Here is an 18,626-nt window from a genome sequence, read left to right as displayed (position 1 = left end):
TGCGGATGACAAGAAACAGATGATTGCTGATGTTATGAATGAAAAGAAGTTGGATGTCCTGGCCCTAAGCGAAACAAAGCTGAAGGGGGTAGGAGAGTTTCAGTGGGGGGAAATAAATGGGATTAAATCTGGAGTATCTGAGAGAGTTAGAGCAAAGGAAGGGGTAGCAGTAATGTTAAATGATCAGTTATGGAAGGAGAAAAGAGAATATGAATGTGTAAATTCAAGAATTATGTGGATTAAAGTAAAGGTTGGATGCGAGAAGTGGGTCATAATAAGCGTGTATGCACCTGGAGAAGAGAGGAATGCAGAGGAGAGAGAGAGATTTTGGGAGATGTTAAGTGAATGTATAGGAGCCTTTGAACCAAGTGAGAGAGTAATTGTGGTAGGGGACTTGAATGCTAAAGTAGGAGAAACTTTTAGAGAGGGTGTGGTAGGTAAGTTTGGGGTGCCAGGTGTAAATGATAATGGGAGCCCTTTGATTGAACTTTGTATAGAAAGGGGTTTAGTTATAGGTAATACATATTTTAAGAAAAAGAGGATAAATAAGTATACACGATATGATGTAGGGCGAAATGACAGTAGTTTGTTGGATTATGTATTGGTAGATAAAAGACTGTTGAGTAGACTTCAGGATGTACATGTTTATAGAGGGGCCACAGATATATCAGATCACTTTCTAGTTGTAGCTACACTGAGAGTAAAAGGTAGATGGGATACAAGGAGAATAGAAGCATCAGGGAAGAGAGAGGTGAAGGTTTATAAACTAAAAGAGGAGGCAGTTAGGGTAAGATATAAACAGCTATTGGAGGATAGATGGGCTAATGAGAGCATAGGCAATGGGGTCGAAGAGGTATGGGGTAGGTTTAAAAATGTAGTGTTAGAGTGTTCAGCAGAAGTTTGTGGTTACAGGAAAGTGGGTGCAGGAGGGAAGAGGAGCGTTTGGTGGAATGATGATGTAAAGAGAGTAGTAAGGGAGAAAAAGTTAGCATATGAGAAGTTTTTACAAAGTAGAAGTGATGCAAGGAGGGAAGAGTATATGGAGAAAAAAGAGAGAAGTTAAGAGAGTGGTGAAGCAATGTAAAAAGAGAGCAAATGAGAGAGTGGGTGAGATGTTATCAACAAATTTTGTTGAAAATAAGAAAAAGTTTTGGAGTGAGATTAACAAGTTAAGAAAGCCTAGAGAACAAATGGATTTGTCAGTTAAAAATAGGAGAGGAGAGTTATTAAATGGAGAGTTAGAGGTATTGGGAAGATGGAAGGAATATTTTGAGGAATTGTTAAATGTTGATGAAGATAGGGAAGCTGTGATTTCGTGTATAGGGCAAGGAGGAATAACATCTTGTAGGAGTGAGGAAGAGCCAGTTGTGAGTGTGGGGGAAGTTCGTGAGGCAGTAGGTAAAATGAAAGGGGGTAAGGCAGCCGGGATTGATGGGATAAAGATAGAAATGTTAAAAGCAGGTGGGGATATAGTTTTGGAGTGGTTGGTGCAATTATTTAATAAATGTATGGAAGAAGGTAAGGTACCTAGGGATTGGCAGAGAGCATGCATAGTTCCTTTGTATAAAGGCAAAGGGGATAAAAGAGAGTGCAAAAATTATAGGGGGATAAGTCTGTTGAGTGTACCTGGTAAAGTGTATGGTAGAGTTATAATTGAAAGAATTAAGAGTAAGACGGAGAATAGGATAGCAGATGAACAAGGAGGCTTTAGGAAAGGTAGGGGGTGTGTGGACCAGGTGTTTACAGTGAAACATATAAGTGAACAGTATTTAGATAAGGCTAAAGAGGTCTTTGTGGCATTTATGGATTTGGAAAAGGCGTATGACAGGGTGGATAGGGGGGCAATGTGGCAGATGTTGCAAGTGTATGGTGTAGGAGGTGGGTTACTGAAAGCAGTGAAGAGTTTTTACGAGGATAGTGAGGCTCAAGTTAGAGTATGTAGGAAGGAGGGAAATTTTTTCCCAGTAAAAGTAGGCCTTAGACAAGGATGTGTGATGTCACCGTGGTTGTTTAATATATTTATAGATGGGGTTGTAAGAGAAGTAAATGCGAGGGTCTTGGCAAGAGGCGTGGAGTTAAAAGATAAAGAATCACACACAAAGTGGGAGTTGTCACAGCTGCTCTTTGCTGATGACACTGTGCTCTTGGGAGATTCTGAAGAGAAGTTGCAGAGATTGGTGGATGAATTTGGTAGGGTGTGCAAAAGAAGAAAATTAAAGGTGAATACAGGAAAGAGTAAGGTTATGAGGATAACAAAAAGATTAGGTGATGAAAGATTGAATATCAGATTGGAGGGAGAGAGTATGGAGGAGGTGAACGTATTCAGATATTTGGGAGTGGACGTGTCAGCAGATGGGTCTATGAAAGATGAGGTGAATCATAGAATTGATGAGGGAAAAAGAGTGAGTGGTGCACTTAGGAGTCTGTGGAGACAAAGAACTTTGTCCTTGGAGGCAAAGAGGGGAATGTATGAGAGTATAGTTTTACCAACGCTCTTATATGGGTGTGAAGCGTGGGTGATGAATGTTGCAGCGAGGAGAAGGCTGGAGGCAGTGGAGATGTCATGTCTGAGGGCAATGTGTGGTGTGAATATAATGCAGAGAATTCGTAGTTTGGAAGTTAGGAGGAGGTGCGGGATTACCAAAACTGTTGTCCAGAGGGCTGAGGAAGGGTTGTTGAGGTGGTTCGGACATGTAGAGAGAATGGAGCGAAACAGAATGACTTCAAGAGTGTATCAGTCTGTAGTGGAAGGAAGGCGGGGTAGGGGTCGGCCTAGGAAGGGTTGGAGGGAGGGGGTAAAGGAGGTTTTGTGTGCGAGGGGCTTGGACTTCCAGCAGGCATGCGTGAGCGTGTTTGATAGGAGTGAATGGAGACAAATGGTTTTTAATACTTGACGTGCTGTTGGAGTGTGAGCAAAGTAACATTTATGAAGGGATTCAGGGAAACCGGCAGGCCGGACTTGAGTCCTGGAGATGGGAAGTACAGTGCCTGCACTCTGAAGGAGGGGTGTTAATGTTGCAGTTTAAAAACTGTAGTGTAAAGCACCCTTCTGGCAAGACAGTGATGGAGTGAATGATGGTGAAAGTTTTTCTTTTTCGGGCCACCCTGCCTTGGTGGGAATCGGCCGGTGTGATAATAAAAAAAATAATAAAAAATAAATATATATATATATATATAATATATATATATATATAATATATATATATATATATATATATATATATATATATATATATATATATATATATATATATATATATATAGATATATATATAGATATATATATATATATATATATATATATATATATATATATATATATATATATATATATATATATATATATTACTAATTAATCACAGGGTATACAGTATAATTTTTCTGGTAAACATGTTACTTAGACCACAATACCATAGAGTTGAATCAGCATTTTAATTCCTAAACAGTTTCCTGGGTATAAATATAGGTGTCTTTCTTAACTTGGATTTCTTCTCGCTGCATTACTACTATCTCATTGGTTATAAGTTATGTGGTGTTGCCTTCCTGGCATATATAAAAACAAATGCCATCAACTACCTCCCAGGGATAGATCTTGTAAACTAACTAATGAGATACATGGCTGCAAGCTTCCATGTCTGCCTTAACACCAATAATATACTTAACAGAATGAATACTGAGTACTTCTCTTAGCCTTATACACTGATGCTTGGTCCTGAGATCAGCAACAGACCTTTTTGAAGGGACACGCATGTCACATAATTTGCCCATATGGTTTTTCTACTTGATCCCACTAGTGACATCTTTAGGGATAGGGAAAGGATGCATAAATCCATTGAGATATAGCAGTCCGTTTTCACTAGTGATTTGCTTTGTATGACAAAAATTAATCAAGGTAATTAGTTTGGTTCTCACTGTGTAAATGCAGGTGGATGTTCTATATTTTGTCCTGTATTGTACAAAACATAAATTTATTCTTATACAGCCATTGGATTAGTACTGGTAAACATTTGTGTGCTTTGCCTGATGTATTACAGGAACTATAATAGTAAGTTGTGGCCACTATTTCATTTATTTTCAAGTGATTTATTTTTTACATACCTGTACAGAACTGTAATTTGTTGTGTGTGGTGTACTCGTTTTATTTTTGGGTAAAACTTGGTCGTAGCTTGTGGATTTTGCTTTTCTCATCTTTTCATTAAATTCCTTTACTTATTCTTTCTGTATATGGCTGTTTGGTTCATTTATGGTGTACTGCCTCTTGTATTCAGTTTTGTTGGATACCTCTATGTCAAGAAATATATGTTCTTTCTTTTGTCCTGGAACACAGTCTTACATGTTCATATGGTTTTTCTTTATTCTGTTTTGCTGTGTAATGGCCCTAGATTGCAGTCTACCATATACAGTGGAACCTCGGTGTTTATCATTAATTCATTCCAGAAAGTCTGACAAAAACTGAATTCAACGAAAACTGAAGCAATATTTCCCACAAGAGATAATGTAAATCCAATTAATCCGTTCCAGACACCCAGAAGTATTAACAAAAAATGCATTTTATAAGGAATAACTATAGTTTTACATGCAGAAAACAATGAGAAATAAATATAAAGGACTAATGAAATAGATAAATGAACATTTAATATCACTTTTACCTTTATTGAAGACTTGTTGGCATATGGAAGACAGCGAGGAGAGGAGAGGGAGGAGGAGAGGTTATTATTTGGAAGGAGAATCCCCGTCCATAAGGATTTCAGGTATCAAGGCCCTGTCCGGGGTTACTTCCTTTCTTTGTCTTTTACTGGCACTAGAATCAGCTTAAAAGTCACTAGACCCCTGTCGCACAAAAAAGTCTATCCAGAGAGGTCTGTTTCTGGCGTCTCTTTAAGATTTGCCTAAAATGGGACAACGCATTCTCATTGAACATGTTGCAGACACGGCTTACAACAGCTTTGTTTGGGTGATATTTCTCCACAAAACTTTCCAACTCACTCCACTTTGCACACATGTCCTTAATCAGTGAAGAAGGCACATTCTCCCCTCTCTCTTCCTCCTCCTCTGAAGCAATTTCCTCAGCTGCGAGCTGTTGCTGTTCCAGTTGAAGGTGTTGCAGCTCTTCAGGGGTTAGCTCTTTCCTGTGGTCATCCACCAACTCTCTCACTCACATCCAACCCAATAGTACTTTGCTACGAGTTCTTTCTTGAATTCTATTGCGTTTCTTGCCTTCTTTATCAAAGGGTTGGCACTCAGAACTTTCTTTGGCCCCATGGTGGCTTATCTAGCAGTCACACTCAATAAACAAGCACAAAAAACAATGGATTACTATGAAATGTTTCAGATGAACACACAGGGTAATGTTCATTCGACGAGAAACAAAGCCAGACTTACTCAGAACGCGTGGAATGCTTTGTGTGGGCGTTGGCAGGCAGACATGTTTGGTACAGTGGACTGACGAAAACAGAGGTGATGAACGAAAACTGGGAGAAAATTTTGATGAAAAAAGCCATCAAAAACCGAATTTGACGAAACCCAGGGCAAACGAAAACTGAGGTTCCACCGTATTAATGCTCCTTTATTCAACTGTAAAGCTCAGAAATCACAAATTATTAATTCGTGTTACAAGTAACACTCAGTAGTAACATGGTTACTGTATTGTTGTCTTTTTAATAATAGACATGAAGAGGACCTGCACCGAAGAATTCTAAGCCAGTACGAGGCTTGGGTTGGGCAGCTCAGTGCTGAAAATGATCAACTCAAGACTTGTCTTTCTTCAATCTCCACTCAGATGTCAAAACTTATTTCTAAATATTCTAAAGTAAGTTCTAAGCTAACAAGTTTTATATTTCCAATTTTGCTTTATAAGAGACGGTTGTCAGAAACAATTTTTTCTAATGTTTATTATTGTTTATTATAATTATTATTATTATTGTTATAAGTTTACTATATTTTTTATTGAATAACTGTTTTTCTCTTAGCAACTACATAGTAGTAGATTGCAGTTTTAAATTAATCAGGTATGTATCATAATTCTCTAAACATCTAACAGGGGTATTTCTTGAATAGTTGAAGACTATATTGACGTGAAGGAAAGTGCTGACACTCAGTTTGTTTTCAATTAACCCTTTCAGTGTCGAGACCCCTGATTCTTAACTCACTCTCTGTGTCGAAAAATAAAAAAAAAATATTTTTTCTTATGAAATGACAGAAATTTGATGGAAAACTTACGAAATTATGCTCTCTTGAAGTTAGCGATCTTGGCGATATTTATGAATTGGCGATTTTGCCCACTTTGAGCCTTATTTTCAGCCAATTCCATTGTTCCAGTCAACTAAAAATCATAGCTATTTCACTAGAATTCCATTTGTTCTATTGATTGAGTACAAGAAACTGCCTATTTACCTATTTCAACTACCCAATAAAGTGGTCAGAAATTAGCAATTTGGCCAATTTCACACAAATTTCAAAAGATGCAAATTTCAAAATAGGGTCCAGAATAAACAAGGCAGATATTCCTGGCACTAAAATAACATTTTTCTCTGTTCATTAGCCACGTCTCCAGGCCCCTCTTGTATTACTCTTGCTTTCCATTTTGAATTTTTATTCTCGCAAAAAATAGAAGATATACTGTTATGCAAACTACTGCATTATTATAATAATTGTATAAATAATGTCAACCCATTTGTGACTGTGTATTAGACTGGCCAGTTGGACACACATTGAACAGCAACGTCATTTGTTTACTCTTGAACTTTGGCAAAAATCAAATATTTCTGCTACTTTGAGCTCAATTTCAAGGTACTTTTCATCGTGAAACCAATCAAAATCATCTCCATTTCTGTAACATATCTTCCATTCTATCAAATGAGACCAAGAAAACAAGAATATAACTATAAATACCATACAAAACTACACCACAAAGTCACTGTTTTAAACCAAAAACACGGTCTTTTTTTTTTCTCATCATGCAATGCGTGCTGCAGGATTTTTTTTATACTGCGCATACTGACCATGCAGACCCATTCTTTCATATGTAGGCCTACCAGCTTTCTTCCACCAGATTTGAAGGAGCTAGAATTTTGGTGTAGTATCACTGACTCTCAAGCTGTAATATTACGGGGCCAACACTGAAAGGGTTAACACCTCTAATCTGTTTCATAGAGTAGGAAACTAGTTTTTTTTTTTTTTTTCAACAAGTCGGCCGTCTCCCACCGAGGCAGGGTGACCCAAAGAGAAAGAAAATCCCCAAAAAGAAAATACTTTCATCATCATTCAACACTTTCACCTCACTCACACATAATCACTGTTTTTGCAGAGGTGCCCAGAATACAACAGTTTAGAAGTATATACGTATAAAAATACACAATATATCTCTCCAAACCGCCAATATCCCAAACCCCTCCTTTAGAGTGCAGGCATTGTACTTCCCATTTCCAGGACTCAAATCCGGTTATATAAAATAACCGGTTTCCCTGAATCCCTTCACTAAATATTACCCTGCTCACACTCCAACAGATCGTCAGGTCCCAAATACCATTTGTCTCCATTCACTCCTATCTAACACGCTCACGCACGATTGCTGGAAGTCCAAACCCCTCGCCCACAACACCTCCTTTACCCCCTCCCTCTAACCTTTTCGAGTATGACCCCTACCCCGCCTTCCTTCTCCTACAGATTTATATGCTCTCCATGTCATTCTACTTTGATCCATTCTCTCTAAATGACCAAACCACCTCAACAAACCCTCTTCAGCCCTCTAACTAATACTTTTATTAACCCCACACCTTCTCCTAATTTCCACACTCCAAATTTTCTGCATAATATTTACATCACACATTGCTCTTAGACAGGACATCTCCACTGCCTCCAACTGCCTCCTTGCTGCTGCATTTACCACCCAAGCTTCACACCCATATAAGAGTGTTGGTACTACTATACTTTCATACATTCCCTTCTTTGCCTCCATAGATGACATTTTTTGCCTCCACATATACCTCAATGCACCACTCACCTTTTTTCCTTCATCAATTCTATGATTAACCTCATCCTTCATAAATCCATCTGCTGACACGTCAACTCCCAAATATCTGAAAACATTCACTTCTTCCATACTACTCCTCCCCAATTTGATATCCAATTTTTCTTTATCTAAATCATTTGATACTCTCATCACCTTACTCTTTTCTGTGTTCACTTTCAACTTTCTACCTTTACACACATTCCCAGATTCATCTACTAACATTTGCAATTTTTCTTTAGAATCTCCCATAAGCACAGTATCATCAGCAAAAAGTAACTGTGTCACTTCCCATTTTGTATTTAATTCCCCATAATTTAATCCCACTCCCTCTCCCGAACACCCTAGCATTTACTTCTCTTACAACCCCATCTATAAATATATTAAACAACCATGGTGACATTACACATCCCTGTCTAAGACCTACTTTTACCGGGAAGTATTCTCCCTCTCTTCTACACACCCTACCCTGAGCCTCACTATCCTCATAAAAGCTCTTTACAGCATTTAGTAACTTACCACCTATTCCATATACTTGCAACATCCGCCACATTGCTTCCCTATCCACTCGGTCATATGCCTTTTCTAAATCCATAAATGCAATAAAAACTAGGTATGTATAAATATTGAGGATGAGTATAAACTTTTTTTTTTTTCAGAATGAAAACAAATTGCCCACAGAAGGAGACATGAATTCTTCCATGACATCATCCATATTGAGTACAGATAGTCTGGATGATCCTGTATATAAGCTAGAGTTCCATGCGTTTCGTGATCAAGTGCAGCAGACCTTCGATGTCCATATGAAGACAATTATGCAGATTTTTGAAGAAAAATGTAAGTATCTGGTTGTTTTATGGCTTTAAGGAGGAAAAGTTCACCATTGTTTTGAGATTATGGCAGTACAGTGGAACCTCAGTACTCAAACAGCTCCATACTCAAACAATTCGGTATTCGAATGCTTTGTTCGGTAAGCAAATTGCTCAGTAGTTGACCATTTGCTCGGCACAACACCAAACAGACACGGCCTGCCAAAGCTTCTCTGTAAACTATTTCATGTTTCTTCGCATTTTTTGATGTTTTTTTTATATTACATGTATTTGTGTAAATAAGTCACCATGGGGCCTAAGAGGGTTAGTGATTACAGCCAACCCAAAAGAAAATTGGTTGGGAAAAATTTGTTCTGTACTCAAACAGATCAGCACCTGAACAGCCTTCTGGAACTAATTAAGTTCGAGTGCCGAGGTTCCACTGTATTTTATTTTTCAAATATTGCTGCCTTCACATGTGACAGAAAAAGCATTGAATGTGATCAGTGACTTGCAAAGCCATTCTTTCTCTGAAAAGTGAAGGTATGGTTTAAATATTTACTTTTTTGTGGTTACTATTAAAATGCTCACTACTATCCCACAATTGGGAAAGCAAACTTTAGACAACATTTCAGACTATCCTGGACCATTATCATTGATGATGTAAGCCAAAGCCCAAATTAAGTATGTTTTGTTTAGGCAAGGTTACCCTGTTTTAACCTTAATTTTCATAAATTGATGTATAGTTAAATGTCTTACGTAGGTGTAGACCTTCCTTGTCAATGCAGCCTCCCTTTGACTTCAATTTCCTTCAAGTAGAATTATTATTCTTCTTTCAACAAACTGGCCGTATCCCACTGAGGCAGGGTGGCCCAAAACGAAAAACAAAAGTTTCACTTTTTACCTTTAGTATTGTATACAGGAGAAAGGGTTACTAGCCCCTGGCTCCCGGCATTTTAGTCACCTCTTACGACATGCATTTCTTATGGAAGAAGAATTCTGTTCCACTTCCCCGTGGAGAAAGTGTTGAGTTATTGTTATTTAATTTAACTTTTCTTCTCAGGTAAAAAAGGTAGCAAGGATGTTGAAGAGCATCTGAAGAAAGAAATTAGTGAATTGGAAAAGCAACTGACCATCACCAAAGATGAGTTATCCTACTACCATCTTTTGCTCAGCAAAGGTATTGTACAGTTTGTCAGGGTGTGTATATACACTTGTGTGTTTGAGGCAGATTGCCAGCAACAAGCACCACCACCTTTACTACCATTCCTCTTCCACTCTCTCCCTCTTTACACAGTGCTCTCACCTTTTTTAGCCATATATGCATCTCATACCCATCTGTACTTCTTCTATCCTATCAACTTTTCTCACCAACACTTAAACTGATTCGGAATAAATTTTACATTCCATGATATTTTATAGCACTTTATAAAGTAGACACATTACCAATATTGGTTGATATCTTATGTCCACTTACAGAAATAAGGCCACTTAATCTATCTCATCACCAGTTTGATGCTAGACTTTGCTGGGATAAAACAAAACATAGTAAAATATAACTAGATTAATGGTATACCATACCTGCATGTTGATGAATAAGACATGTGCAAAACTTCGGTATCTTTATTGTGAAAATGTTTCTCCGACCAGTGGCTTTGTCAATTCGATGCAGATACTATATAGTACCAGAGACTTTGGAAGATGAGGTAATCAGTCCCTCAGCCAGGATAGAATATGTTCAAACTCTTAGCCTTGAATATTCTGAAGCAGAGACAGCAGGTGCAGAAGAAATGGACAGCAGAGACAGCAGGTGCAGAAGAAAGGAGCAGCAGAGACAGAAGAAAGATGCAGCAGTTCAAGACATCCTCAAAGGTGCCTGCATCTGCTCTGCCTCAGTTCTGGCTCTGGTACATGTGTCCATCCTCCTGCCTCTGCTTCAGATCAATCAAGGCTAGGGGACTGAACACATTCTCTCCAGGCTGAGGGGACTAATCAATGCACCTTCCACTGTCTCTGGTATATTATCTCTGTACCGAGTTGAATAAGCCACTGACTGGTGAAATATAATCGTAATAAAGTTATTGAAGTGTTTCACATATGTTTTATTCATCAACTTGTTGGTATTATATACCATTAATGTAATTACTCTTGTCTGGAACAATACACAAATAATGCACACATAGGTGAAAGAAACTTTATGATGATGTTTCAGTCTGACTTGGACCATTAACTAGTCACACTAACACATGAAGGTAAGGGAACTAGTACACATATACTGGCTCCCTTACCTTCATTTGTTAGTGTGATTAGTTAATGGTAAAATTGGACCGAAAAATCATCATAAAGTTTCTCCTGTGTGTGTGTTATCTTTGTATTGTTCCAGTCATGATATTGTGCCTTTGTGTTCTTTAGTCTTGTCTAACTCAGCAACACTGGAATTTTGGTACAAGGGATATCTATTGCTGGCCCAACTCTTAGGCATAGCCTACTTAAACTAGTGGGCCCCACTCACCAGTGACAGTTCCTTCAAATGCTACACATCTCTTTTGGCTCCAATATATATGTACCATATTTCACAGCTTATAAGACACTCCTATGCATTAGATGTTTTAAGTTTCAATGGCTTGGCATTGGATGTAAATGGGAGAGCTACAGCCCACCCCACACCCCAAACTTATAGCTCCTGTCACTGACCTTCAGTTTATAGGATGCAGGGTGGTTTTTGGAGACATTTTATTGAAAAAAAAATGCATCTAATAAGCTGCGAAATACAGTAAGTATTCAATCTCCTACCTTTACCTCAGATTGATCAAGGGTAAGGGACTGAACACCTGTCAAAGTGGAGGGACTGATTACCTCTTCTACTGTCTTCTGTCTCGTTTTTCTGTATTGAATTGAAAAAGTCACTGGTTAAAAATAAACAAAATTGGCAAACCATTTTTATTATAAAGATACCCAGGTGTTGTACATGTCTTATTCATCAGTAAATATCAGCACTTGAAGGGGTTTAAATTGCTGGAATTCTTAGAGCATAACACATGTTTGTTACTATAGGATCAAGCAAATAAAAAACATCACACTCTTTGAATACTTCATATAGATATTAGTAGTATGTAAAGCCTTGTGAATTGTTTGCCTGAAATACTTCTGCATAATTTGTGGCTTATTTTGAGTTTTATATTGTATCAAATTAAATCTGTATCATAATAAAATCAGATTCAAATTAGGTATACTCAATATGAATGTATTTCTACTGTAACTAATTTGTATGGCACATAAGAAATAAAAATTTTAATTTTATTTTTTAATTTTAATTTTTTAGTATTGCATTTTGATGAAAACAAAGAGTGAGATAAACAGTAGTTTTAGAAGTGTAACATAATGAATGATAATAATATGGATTACACGTAAAATAGGGAATACAAATATTTTCAACTGTACAGGTCAGCCATCACTAATCCAGCATCATTGGGACCTGTAGTGTGCCGGATTACAGAGTGGTTAGGTTAGAATACACTTAATTAACCTATCAATAGAGAGACTGCTACATTTTTCTCATTTTCATCACTGCTTTCTCCTCCACTGGCTTGCTGCTGTGGATTTACAACCATCTGCACAATCTGAGTCAGTATAATGATGAAATTTGAGTCAGTATAATAAATTGAGTCAGTATAATGATGAAATTTGAAATTATGCTAACCAAAATTAGTGCCGGATTACTGAGGGAGCAAGATAACTGATTGCCGGATTAGTGATGGCCAACCTATATTAACATTTAAAAAATTTTAACAGACGAGGGTGCTGCAGCAAAAGAAAAAGACTTGTCATTTCTAGAGGATGCCAAGTATGTAGAGGAAAGAGCAACTTTGGAGAAAGATAGGCAGGAGCTAGCAAAAGAAAAGAAATTGCTGCACCAGGAGCGTGACAAATTCACAGAGGCTGCCATCAGACTTAACAGAGAAGTGAGTAGTGTGTGATTACAGCATTAGTGTGAATATATGAGGATTCATCCCATGAGCTACAACAGTGTGTGAAGTGCATATACCTGTGGAAAGGTGAATAACTGAAAGTGTAATTACATATAACAGTTTGAGGAGGAGGAGGTGAGTTCTAGTTCTTGGTCCCAACTCTTAACTTTTGACTGATTAATGTGATTGAACACACACACACACACACACACACACACATATGCACGCATGCACGCACATGGTTTCAGGTACGGGAAATCCCGTGTCACAAACCTACTGGAGTTCTATGACGTGGTTGACAACAGTAAGACAAGAGAGAGAGGGGTGGGTGGATTGCATTTTCTTGGGCTGCAAGAAGGCATTTGACACAGAGTTCCACACAAGAGATTAGTGCAGAAACTGGAGGACCAAGCAGGGATAACAGGGAAGGCACTGCAATGGATCAGGGAATACTTGTCAGGAAGACAGCAGCAAGTCATGGTATGTGGCAAGGTGTCAGAGTGGGCACCTGTGACCAGCGGGGTCCCACAGGGGTCAGTCCTAGGACCAGTGCTGTTTCTGGTATTTGTGAACGACATAACGGAAGGAATAGACTCCGAAGTGTCCCTGTTTGCAGATGACGTGAAGTTGATGAGAAGAATTCACTCGATCGAAGACCAGGCAGAACTACAAAGGGATCTGGACAGGCTGCAGACCTGGTCCAGCAATTGGCTCCTGGAGTTCAACCCCACCAAGTGCAAAGTCATGAAGATTGGGGAAGGGCAAAGAAGACCGCAGACGGAGTACAGTCTAGGGGGCCAGAGACTACAAACCTCACTCAAGGAAAAACATCTTGGGGTGAGTATAACACCAGGCACATCTCCTGAAGCGCACATCAACCAAATAACTGCTGCAGCATATGGGCGCCTAGCAAACCTCAGAACAGCATTCCGACATCTTAATAAGGAATCGTTCAGGACCCTGTACACCGTGTACGTTAGGCCCATATTGGAGTATGCGGCACCAGTTTGGAACCCACACCTAGCCAAGCACGTAAAGAAACTAGAGAAAGTGCAAAAATTTGCAACAAGACCAGTTCCAAATTTAAGAGGTATGTCCTACAATGAAAGGTTAAGGGAAATCAACCTGACGACACTGGAGGACAGGAGAGATAGGGGGGACATGATAATGACATACAAAATACTGAAAGGAATTGACAAGGTGGACCAAGGCAGGATGTTCCAAAGATGGGACACAGCAACAAGGGGACACAGTTGGAAGTTGAAGACACAGATGAATCATAGGGATGATAGGAAGTATTTCTTCAGCTGCAGAGTAGTCAGGAAGTGGAATAGTTTGGGAAGCGATGTAGTGGAGGCAGGATCCATACATAGCTTTAAGCAGAGGTATGACAAAGCTCACGGAGACTGACCCGAAACTGTTGTATAGCCACATCAGGAGGAAGACAACAGTCAAAGACCAGGTGATCAGATTAAGGACAGAAGGTGGAGAACTCACAAGAAATGATCAGGAGGTATGTGAGGAGCTGAACAGGAGATTTAAGGAAGTTTTTACAGTAGAGACAGGAAGGGCTGTGGGAAGACAGCACAGAAGGGAACATCAAGAGGGAATATACCAACAAGTGTTGGATGACATACGAACAACTGAGGAGGAGGTGAAGAAGCTCTTAAGTGACCTTGACACCTCAAAGGCGATGGGACCAGACAACATCTCCCCATGGGTCCTTAGAGAAGGAGCAGAGATGCTGTGCATGCCTCTAACCACAATCTTCAACACATCCCTTGAAACTGGGCAACTACCTGAGAAATGGAAGACAGCTAATGTAGTCCCCATATTTAAGAAAGGAAACAGAAACGAGGCACTAAACTACAGACCTGTGTCTCTGACATGTATTGTGTGCAAAGTCATGGAGAAGATTATCAAGAGGAGAGTGGTCGAACACCTGGAAAGGAACAAGATTATAAATGAAAACCAGCATGGGTTCATGGAAGGCAAATCGTGTATCACAAACCTCCTGGAGTTTTATGACAAGGTAACAGAAGTAAGACACGAGAGAGAGGGGTGGGTAGATCGCGTTTTCCTAGACTGCAGGAAGGCCTTTGACACAGTTCCCCACAAGAGATTAGTGCAGAAGCTGGAGGATCAGGCGCATGTAAAAGGGAGGGCACTGCAATGGATAAGGGAATACCTGACAGGGAGGCAGCAACGAGTCATGGTACGTGAAGAGGTATCACAGTGGGCGCCTGTTACGAGCGGGGTCCCACAGGGGTCAGTTCTAGGACCAGTGCTATTTTTGATATATGTGAACGACATGATGGAAGGAATAGACTCTGAAGTGTCCCTGTTCGCAGATGATGTGAAGTTGATGAGAAGAATTAAACCGGACGAGGATGAGGCAGGACTGCAAAGAGACCTGGACAGGCTGGACATGTGGTCCAGTAACTGGCTTCTCGAATTCAATCCAGCCAAATGCAAAGTCATGAAGATTGGGGAGGGGCAAAGAAGACTGCAGACAGAGTATAGGCTAGGTGGACAAAGACTACAGACCTCACTCAGGGAGAAAGACCTTGGGGTGACCATAACACCGAGCACATCACCGGAGGCACACATCAACCAAATAACTGCTGCAGCATACGGGCGCCTGGCAAACCTGAGAATAGCGTTCCGATACCTTAATAAGGAATCGTTCAAGACACTGTACACTGTGTATGTTAGGCCCATACTGGAGTATGCAGCACCAGTCTGGAACCCACACCTGGTCAAGCACATCAAGAAGTTAAGAGAAAGTACAAAGGTTTGCAACAAGGCTAGTCCCAGAGCTCAAGGGAATGTCGTACGAGGAAAGGTTAAGGGAAATCGGACTGACGACACTGGAGGACAGAAGGGTCAGGGGAGACATGATAACTACATACAAGATACTGCGGGGAATAGACAAGGTGGACAGAGATAGGATGTTCCAGAGAGGGGACACAGGGACAAGGGGTCACAACTGGAAGCTGAAGACTCAGACGAGTCACAGGGACGTTAGGAAGTATTTCTTCAGTCATAGAGTTGTCAGCAAGTGGAATAGCCTAGCAAGTGAAGTAGTGGAGGCAGGAACCATACATAGTTTTAAGAAGAGGTATGACAAAGCTCAGGAAGCAGAGAGAGAGAGGACCTAGTAGCGATCAGTGAAGAGGCGGGGCCAGGAGCTGAGTCTCGACCCCTCCAACCACAATTAGGTGAGTACACACACTCACACTCTCACACACACACGCACACACACGCACACACGCACACACACGCACACGCACACACACGCACGCACACACACACGCGCGCACACACACACACACACACACACACACACACACACACACACACACACACACACACACACACACACACACACACACACACACACACACATGCACACACTCACACACTCACACTCACACTCACTCTCACACTCACTCTCACACTCACTCTCACACTCACACTCACTCTCTCTCTCTCTCTCTCTCTCTCTCTCTCTCTCTCTCTCTCTCTCTCTCTCTCTCTCTCTCTCTCTCTCTCTCTCTCTCTCTCTCTCTCTCTCTCTCTCTCTCTCTCTCTCTCTCTCTCTCTCTCTCTCTCTCCCCCCCCTCTCTCCCTCTCTCCCTCTCCCCTCTCTCTCTCTCTCTCTCTCTCTCTCTCTCTCTCTCTCTCTCTCTCTCTCTCTCTCTCTCTCTCTCTCTCTCTCTCTCTCTCTCTCTCTCTCTGTAAAGGCCTCTGATAAAATAAAAATGAGAACAAAATACTAATATAAAACATTTAAGCAGACGAGTCTGTGGATGAGAACACAAGCACCGAGCATTTTTGCAGGCATTAAAATGTTTTACCTTCTTTATATAGTGAGCAAGTGAGTCTTAAAACTAGCTCAGAGTTTTAGGGCTCACTTGCCATGGGTTCATACCCCCTCCATTCTGTGGTTTGTTTGCAATCCTGTTATTATGATTTAGTGAGTCAAGATATAATATATCTTTGTGTTATTCATCCATCAACAGAGAGCAGCATTTGAAGTTGAGAAGGTTGAGCTGCTGAGGCAACAATTTCTTCAGGAGTTGCCACCAACACTTACCGACATGTGTGCTGATGCAACAACAAGTGGTCATGTGAGTGCCACTAGACATAAATGGAATCTGCTAGCTTCATTATATAATTTTGGTACCGAAAACCTTCCATCCCTTGCCTCCATCCCCACAGGCACTGTATAATCCCTATGGGTTTAATGTTCCCCTATGATTATTTTTTTTTCAACAAGTCGGCCGTCTCCCACCGAGGCAGGGTGACCCATAAAAGAAAGAAAATCCCCAAAAAGAAAATACTTTCATCATCATTCAACACTTTCACCACACTCACACATTATCACTGCTTTTGCAGAGGTACTCAGAATACAACAGCTTAGAAGCATATACGTATAAAGATACACAACATATCCCTCCAAACTGCCAATATCCCAAACCCCTCCTTTAAAGTGCAGGCATTGTACTTCCCATTTCCAGGACTCAAGTCCGACTATATGAAAATAACCGGTTTCCCTGAATCCCTTCACTAAATATTACCCTGCTCACACTCCAACAGATCGTCAGGTCCCAAGTATCATTCGCCTCCATTCACTCCTATCTAACACGCTCATGCACGCTTGCTGGAAATCCAAGCCCCTAGCCCACAAAACCTCCTTTACCCCACACCTCCTAATTTCCACACTCCGAATTTTCTGCATAATATTTACACCACACATTGCCCTTAGACAGGACATCTCCACTGCCTCCAACCGTCTCCTCGCTGCTGCATTTACCACCCAAGCTTCACATCCATATAAAAGTGTTGGTACTACTATACTTTCATACATTCGCTTCTTTGCCTCCATAGATAACGTTTTTTGACTCCACATATACCTCAACGCACCACTCACCTTTTCTCCCTCATCAATTCTATGATTAACCTCATCCTTCATAAATCCATCCGCCGACACGTCAACTCCCAAGTATCTGAAAACATTCACTTCTTCCATACTCCTCCTCCCCAATTTGATATCCAATTTTTCTTTATCTAAATCATTTGATACCCTCATCACCTTACTCTTTTCTATGTTCACTTTCAACTTTCTACCTTTACACACATTCTCAAACTCATCCACTAACCTTTGCAATTTTTCTTTAGAATCTCCCATAAGCACAGTATCATCAGCAAAAAGTAACTGTGTCAATTCCCGTTTTGAATTTGATTCCCCATAATTTAATCCCACCCCTCTCCCAAACACCCTAGCATTTACTTCTTTTACAACCCCATCTATAAATATATTAAACAACCATGGTGACATTACACATCCCTGTCTAAGACCTACTTTTACCGGGAAGTATTCTCCCTCTCTTCTACACACCCTAACCTGAGCCTCACTATCCTCATAAAAGCTCTTTATAGCATTTAGTAACTTACCACCTATTCCATATACTTGCAACGTCTGCCACATTGCTCCTCTATCCACTCTATCATATGCCTTTTCTAAATCCATAAATGCAATTAAAACTTCCCTACCTTTATCTAAATACTGTTCACATATATGCTTCAATGTAAACACTTGATCTACACATCCCCTACCCACTCTGAAGCCTCCCTGCTCATCCGCAATCCTACATTCTGTCTTACCTCTAATTCTTTCAATTATAACCCTACCGTATACTTTTCCTGGTATACTCAGTAAACTTATTCCTCTATAATTTTTACAATCTCTTTTGTCCCCTTTCCCTTTATATAAAGGGACTATACATGCTCTCTGCCAATCCCTAGGTACCTTCCCCTCTTTCATACATTTATTAA

The 18,626-nt window shown here is 40.1% G+C and overlaps 1 protein-coding gene across 2 annotated transcripts in view; it reads left to right on the top strand.

The window, feature by feature from the left end:
- LOC128696893 (afadin- and alpha-actinin-binding protein B) overlaps nt 1-18,626 on the top strand; it is a 41,175-nt gene that overhangs the window by 11,488 nt on the left and 11,061 nt on the right. Inside the window, exons 7-11 of one of the 2 annotated variants that reach the window (XM_070096177.1) lie at nt 5,668-5,809; nt 8,668-8,845; nt 9,881-9,997; nt 12,625-12,779; nt 16,811-16,918. In XM_070096177.1, coding sequence (XP_069952278.1) covers nt 5,668-5,809; nt 8,668-8,845; nt 9,881-9,997; nt 12,625-12,779; nt 16,811-16,918 — 700 coding nt within the window. Of the gene's footprint in view, nt 1-5,667; nt 5,810-8,667; nt 8,846-9,880; nt 9,998-12,609; nt 12,780-16,810; nt 16,919-18,626 lie in introns of both variants that reach the window. The other variant, XM_070096176.1, reaches the window with a different exon arrangement.

Source organism: Cherax quadricarinatus, chromosome 52 (assembly GCF_038502225.1).
Source record: "Cherax quadricarinatus isolate ZL_2023a chromosome 52, ASM3850222v1, whole genome shotgun sequence".
Lineage (NCBI taxonomy): Eukaryota > Metazoa > Arthropoda > Malacostraca > Decapoda > Parastacidae > Cherax > Cherax quadricarinatus.
The sequence above is the reverse complement of the archived record's forward strand: the minus strand, read 5'-3'. Positions and strand labels throughout refer to the sequence as shown.